Below are 6,919 nucleotides of genomic sequence, written 5' to 3' on the forward strand. Positions count from 1 at the left end.
TTGTTTTATTTTATTTTCAAACTTTGATGAATATCAGCTGGTTTATATCAATTTCATCCGCCAAGTCAAAACCCGATTTGAAATGTAAGCAGGTAGCGTTGGATGGCTGTCTTGTATATGCGTGTCCGCAGACTAATCGCGGACATATGCAGAAGAAAATTTACGGATGGCGGTTGGACATGCCCTAAAGAGAAGCAGACGTGGGGCTCTATGTTAGCTCACCAATACGCATCGAGGAAGAGGAAGCTTCCTGGAAATTTCCCTCGGCAGAAGTCCTTCGGACGTACGAACGTGCCCACCCACCCCCCCATGCCTCCCCCCCCCCCACACACACACACACACGAAATCCTCCTCCCCCAACACACCTCGTATGCACCACCAAACAAAGTTTTTTTTTTTGCGAGTACCAAAAAAAGTTTAACCGTAACCTATAAAGCCTCCCCTAGCTCGTTACCAAAACACCAGTGCTCTCTGACTCCGTGGTCGCGGATAAAATGGCTGGCCTCGCCTAGTGGGTCACTCTACGAGAGCAGCCACCATTCCTCGCCGCCTACTTTCTTCATGAAAAGCCCCTTCTGCGTTATTCTGAATCCTGACCTCCACGAAAGCATCTGCGTTACGTTAGACATGTCTGTGAATTTCGCCCTATGCACATGTTACATAGAGCAGCTGTTCGCGGTGGCACTCAACGACGACAAGAAGACAGAGATGAAGAAGAAGAAGAGGCGGCAAAAGGCGATGAAAAGGAAGAAAGAAAAAGAAATGCAAAAGAAGAAAACACTGAGGAAAAAGAGCAAGACAAAGGGAAAGAAGCCAGCACGTTTGACAAGAGTAATAAGAACAAGGGGGGTTTCTCTGTTTTCAGCCTTCATGTGCATGAATATTTGAATGAATGCTTGTGATTCCCGCAAAAATAAAGAATGAACGCTCGTGATACATATATACTCTTGCATATCAAAATAGAGTTGTACTCCCTCTGTAAGTAATATAAGATCTTTTAGATGACTACTTTATAGTGATAAATAAACATCTTATATTACAGATCAATCGCCGCATTAGCGCAACATCTTATCAACTTGAAGTCTGGAATCAAACATCACACTCAGGGGAACAAATACTGAAGGTTTTGTGCTAGAGACCAGGAGCTGAAATTAGTTTCCACTTTTAAGCAAATCATGTAGCTACAATAATCTGTAATAGTCTTACAGTCATATCATGGTAAAACACCCTAAAATGTTATTTACAAACAGAAAAGGTCATGTGTCCAAAAAAAGATCAAAGACATAGGCATGTGATTTGACCGTTAAACGTGGAACTTTCAACTGGTTCTGTCTATGTGGATACAGATAAATGGTCGTGGGTGCTCTCGACATCATCGTCTAATACAAGATCTTTTTCCAGATTTTTCCCAATTTGAGAATCTGACAATCTGTTGCCAATGAGCTCCCGTAGCTCGAACTCACTAGGAAACCTCTGCTCAGATAATTTTGAGAAGACCTGAAAATGTGAAAAGATGTTCACTAGGATTAGCGTAATGGATCCAGAGGGGCTATCACAAGAATATCAGCTCTAAAAAACCTGGAAATACCAACACAATAAGCATAGGTAAAATATAATCCTGAGAAAGATTTTTACATTCATATTCAGGTTACAAGTACCATTCCGGTCCACTTTTAGGGAATACAAGCAATCACTTATTCTAAAGCAGTCTGGTATATGAATATTACTGACTAGATGATCCCACTACTTAGTTCATTCTCGGCTCAGCGTTCCAGTAGCAACTAACCTAATAATCTAATATGATCGCTTGATTTATTGTATCACTACACCGTAACCGTAACGCACAATTTTATAATGCAGGGCAATGAAGTGCAACAAAGGGTGTATCATAGAAACATACCAGTTGTCCATTGCAGTAAACTTCAAAGGCGCCAGAACTTTGTAGAAGAGACTGAGCAAAATTGCCAAACATCCACACTGATGCCATGGTTCCAAACCTATTAGCACGCAGTGAATAGTACCACGGAGGTGGTACCATTCCAAATCTAGGGAAAATCTGATCACCAGCCATTAATGTTGCTATCGCTCCAACTTGAACAAAAGGCACCATTTTGCCGAGGGCGCGTTTTGGGAAGGGTGGAGGGTAGTTTTCCAAGACGACATGAATCCCAGGAAATGAGGTATCCAGCATGCGCTTCATGGTCATCGCATTTCCCCTGCAGAATTTAGTTTGAAATTATACCGTAGTCTGCATACTAATTCATAACAGAGACCACAAGACAATTTCACAAATACTCCCTCCGTAACATAACATAATAACAGAGATCCAGAAAAACAAAGTATTATGCTAAAGGGACTACATAGACATCATAAACGAAATATAAAGACTTTACTCTGTAGGATTTTCATTAAACCATGTGGATAAGAACCTTTTGCTCCAACATATACAGAAACAACCGTTGGTTTAGCTTCATTTGTAAGGTCTAAAGAATATACATCCAGCATAGGCATTGCAGATCTTAATTGCATTTCTTTTTAGTTACATACAAGCTGTGATTAGCTGATTAGGAGACCAGAAAGAAATATTATGCAAGTCACCTCTAATCATTTTTTGGATATAATCCACAAATTTATATAGTTCTTGTTTCATCTTTTTGCTTCTCTCAAACAAATAGTCGTGGAACTGATTTACTGTTTTATCTGCCTTGCAAAGCATATAATGACCCAGCAGCATAAATGGCTGCACATAAGGTCAGGAAGGAGTTGGAAGCATTCTGAAGTGGATAGATTATGCTGATAAGTTGCAATTTTTACATATATGAAGTTCACAAGGTACCAAAAAGTACGAATGAATGGGACAAAAATTTGCATTCTGTCTTAATAATTAAACTGTGTATCTGTGGACATGGAAAAATTGGTATACATACAAAGTAAACAGGATAACTAGTTTCTCAAACTCCATGGGCAGTACTCTCTCTCAACATTATTTATTCGCTTAAAACACACATGCAACACATGTAAAGGCAGTAATCTCCAGGCCCTTATCGCTCATTTGAAAGTCAAAACACCAAATAGAGATGATCTTCAAAATATCTTAGTTTTGGCCAAACTTAAGTGCAAAAGTGAGCACGGTCCCGAAAAGTCATCCATCAAACTTCTCCACTCCAGTTGAAAATACAATAAATTTGTTTTCCCCAGACACTAATTATTCAGTTATTTCAAAGTATTCACTAACCTATCCCCATCATGACATGTATGGTAGACAGTTCAATGACGGGGCAGAAGGACTCGCCATAATAGATGGCGGGCTGCTGGGAGTAGCCATGAATGAGCCAACAAGCCTTGTAGTGGATGAGAGAGCAGTCTGAATGGAATATGTGTTTACACACCCACTTACTAGGCTGGTGCCAGCCGGAGGAGAAACTAGTGTCCACTTATCGTTGTCAAGAATAGCACAGAGCTCTGCAAGCATAGCCTCTTTCCAGAGAGGATCAAGGAGAGCGCTATGGTAGTTCGAGTGAATGGAAGAGAAGGGTAGAGGTGGACACAACGGCGCAGATGAGCATGTAGTGAAGACCAGGAACAGAGCAAGCGACAGGAACAGCAGTGGCAGGAGCAGATATGGTGCGGGCAAGGGGGAGGTGGCCCGGCGCAGCTGCTTCTGTGTGTGTGGGGGGGGGGGAGTGGGGCATCTGGAGGAGGAGCCAGCCGCAGTCATCAAGGAGGGCACAAGAGGGCCGGAAATAGTGGTGCTGATAAAGTCTACAAGAAAGTAGAGCAACTCGCTCGTGTCGGTCGAGATCGAGGGTGGTAGCATAAAAGAAAATAGACTCATCAGTGTAGACGCGCCGAGAAATAATGGCGAGATGAAATAGAGAGGTCGAGGCAGTGACAGCCTTTGTGCGAGGAAGGATAACCAAGGAAGACACAAGCGGTGGATTGATGCAAGAGCTTGTTGATTGGCACTGGCAGATAGGTTGGGGTACCACAGGCAGCTGAAAGCCCAAAAAACCGAAGGCCGGAGTATGTTGGAGGATGTCCACGTAGACGCTGGTATAGAATAGCAAAGCGGATGCAACTATTCCATCATGCAATAGATGAGATTAGGGACTACAATCGTGCAGTTAGGAAATAGGCAAACGCTGCAGAATATCTAGTGAGCAATTTCAGCTATATATTGATCTCAATTCTGAAGATCTGTCATATTGCTTAGGTGTGATAATTGTAGCCAGTTCCCATCATTACGGAGTTTTGAGATCTGAGCTCTCAACATCAGTCGAGCAAAGTGGAGCTCAGTTGACTGGCTGTCATGTGATGGGTGTTCTACACTAACCAAATTACACACATTTACTTTGGGGCCTCACAATTTGGACATTATTAGTTATGAAACGTTAGGTTTCAGTATATGGTCAATGGCCACAGTGTGTACCACAACCATCAGTTACGGTAAATAAATCTAACAAAATATCTTGGATTTGATCTCTGAATTTATCACCGAAGCAAGAGTGTGTGTGTATTTACTTGTAGGAGCAGGATGCGCAGAACTTCAGCTCGACGGTGGTGCCGGAGCCTGGTCCATCCACCTGCGCCTCCTACGAAAAGGCAGATGAGATCGTCCCGCTTCAGTCAGATCGGGAACCGAACTGGCACTGGATCCAGGAGAAGACTAGACTTACCGTCAACTGCGCGGAATCGGCGGCGTCGGGGGAGGAGTCGCCAGGCTGGAAGGCGCCGGAGGCCGCCTGGGGATGGCGGTGGGGCTTGGGGGCCGCCGGCGGCTGCGGCGCGAAGAGCGTGACGACGTCGGAGCAGAAGAGGAGGATGGGGAGGCCCAGGAGCACGAGCTGCACGCGGTCCATGGCGGCTGTGCTCGCTGCGTCGCTCTGCTCTGCTCCGTCCTCCGCGGGGAAGAAGGAAGGACTCGACGACGACCGCAGCAGGAGGCTAGGAATTTTGTGTGGCTCGCCGGCCGGGCTTTCCTTGGGCCTGAACTGGCAGGCCGTCAAATGTCCCATGGCTGATATCCTAGGCGGCCCAGAAAATAAGCTGCTCATTTATCTTTCGAGAAACTTGTGTCTCAAAAAAAATCTTTCGAGAAACTTTTCATCTATTCATTTTGGATGGTAGAATGAACACCAGAAATAATAAAGATTACATTCAAATATGTAGACCATCTAATAACAATTACAAGCATTGAAGCGAGCCGAAGGCGCAGCATCATCATTGCCTCTCCCTCGTTGAAGTCGGGCAAAATCGAGAAATAAGAGAGACAGGCACTCCCGGACGCACTCAGCGATTTGGATTCCTGGCCGTTGGATCTGGGTGCTTGATGCGATCTGGGCCATTGGATCAAGCCGCTGGAGAGTCTCGTCCGTCGGATTGGAGAGGGGTAACTGTAGGAATGAATAGTTACTGCCTCCACGCGCTGCCGCTTACTTCGCCTGTTTGACCTGGACTCGCTGACCTGTGGGGTCGCTCGCTGGTCGGCCGCGTGTGTTAGCCACCGTGGCTGGGCGTGTGTCCTGTTCATCTCGTCGCGCGCACCGGCGGGTAAATATCCCACGCCACGGCATGTAAAATCTTGCCCTCGCCGAGGGTATTTCAGTCTTTTCACGTCCAGGCCTCATGCGTGGTGGGCGGTGGTTGGCCCGTGCGGCTATGGGGTGGGGGAGGGCAGCGGCTTACCCTTTCATGCTCTCATCCGTCGCCCTTCGTCTCCTTCTCTCCCCTAGCCCTAGCTAGCTCATGCCCGCCCCTCGCGTTGCCGCCTCTTTGCCTCCTCCCCTCCCGTCTCCCATCGACCAGGCTGCGCTGGCGCTCGGGGCGCTCGCCGCCGTGCTCCCCGGCGACGACGATGCCCCCGCAGCAGACGGCGCGTCGGAGGCCGACCTCCACGCAAACCCTAGCGCAGCTCAAGGCGAAGCTCGTGGCGCCGGGGCCCAGGCGCGTGGCTGTCGCGGTGCTCGCAGAGGCGCTGCAGATCCCCGCCGACCAAGCCGCGCTAGCGCTTGGGGCGCTCGCCGCCGTGCTTCCCGGCGACGACGACGACGCCCCCGCAACGGACGGAGCTGGCGCCTCCCCGCCCCCATCTACCCACTCCGTCCATGTCTCTCTCTCTCTATCTATATCTCCCCCGATCGCCACCGTCGCTTGCCTGCAGCTCCGTCCGCTGCCGTATCCCACCTCCCTAGGCCACCCCACCCCACCCCAACACAGCCGCTTGTACGCGTTGCCTGCACCCCGTGCTCCCTGCTCGAGATCTGGGTGAGTCTCCCGTCGGACATCCAGCAAGCCGTTGTCACCTTCTCTGACATGACAGTAGCAGCAGCCTCCTCCTCTCCATTTTATCCAAGCCCGCTGATCCGTTTGAAGGAAATATGCCCTAGAGGCAATAATAAATTTATTATTTATTTCCTTATTTCATGATAAATGTTTATTATTCATGCTAGAATTGTATTAATCGGAAACATAATACATGTGTGAATACATAGACAAACAGAGTGTCACTAGTATGCCTCTACTTGACTAGCTCGTTGATCAAAGATGGTTAAGTTTCCTAACCATAGACATGAGTTGTCATTTGATTAACGGGATCACATCATTAGGAGAATGATGTGATTGACTTGACCCGTTCCGTTAGCTTAGCACTTGATCGTTTAGTATGTTGCTATTGCTTTCTTCATGACTTATACATGTTCCTATGACTATGAGATTATGCAATTCCCGTTTACCGGAGGAACACTTTTTGTGCTACCAAACGTTACAACGTAACTGGGTGATTATAAAGGTGCTATACAGGTGTCTCCGAAGGTACTTGTTGGGTTGGCGTATTTCGAGATTAGGATTTGTCACTCCGATTGTCGGAGAGGTATCTCTGGGCCCACTCAGTAATGCACATCACTATAAGCCTTGCAAGCAT

At 47.0% G+C, this 6,919-nt stretch overlaps 1 protein-coding gene across 2 annotated transcripts; it reads right to left on the reverse strand.

The window, feature by feature from the left end:
• Positions 1 to 1,141: 1,141 nt before the first annotated feature.
• LOC123079640 (selT-like protein) lies at positions 1,142 to 4,981 on the reverse strand. Of its 2 annotated transcripts, none has more exons than XM_044502435.1 (4): positions 4,677 to 4,981; positions 4,522 to 4,592; positions 1,901 to 2,216; positions 1,142 to 1,497 (listed from the first exon to the last, which is right to left on the reverse strand). In XM_044502435.1, exons 1-4 carry the CDS (start codon positions 4,857 to 4,859, stop codon positions 1,333 to 1,335), a joined length of 735 nt encoding a protein of 244 aa, XP_044358370.1. In that variant the 5' UTR covers positions 4,860 to 4,981; the 3' UTR covers positions 1,142 to 1,332. The 2 variants fall into 2 exon arrangements, with proteins under 2 accessions (XP_044358370.1, XP_044358371.1); XM_044502436.1 differs by having other exon boundaries at positions 4,522 to 4,583; positions 4,677 to 4,973.
• Between the last annotated feature and the right edge of the window lie 1,938 nt (positions 4,982 to 6,919).

The sequence above is a fragment of the Triticum aestivum genome, chromosome 3D, assembly GCF_018294505.1.
Source record: "Triticum aestivum cultivar Chinese Spring chromosome 3D, IWGSC CS RefSeq v2.1, whole genome shotgun sequence".
Taxonomy (NCBI): domain Eukaryota; kingdom Viridiplantae; phylum Streptophyta; class Magnoliopsida; order Poales; family Poaceae; genus Triticum; species Triticum aestivum.

What these genes read in the sequence shown, in the direction of transcription:
- LOC123079640 (XM_044502435.1), bottom strand. Translation starts at nt 4,859, where the DNA reads ATGGACCGCGTGCAGCTCGTGCTCCTGGGCCTCCCCATCCTCCTCTTC. An exon ending in CCGATTCCGCGCAGTTGACG is followed by an intron (nt 4,593 to 4,676) that starts GTAAGTCTAGTC and finishes GCCTTTTCGTAG; the next exon opens with GAGGCGCAGGTGGATGGACC. An exon ending in TTTACTGCAATGGACAACTG is followed by an intron (nt 1,498 to 1,900) that starts GTATGTTTCTAT and finishes TCACATTTTCAG; the next exon opens with GTCTTCTCAAAATTATCTGA.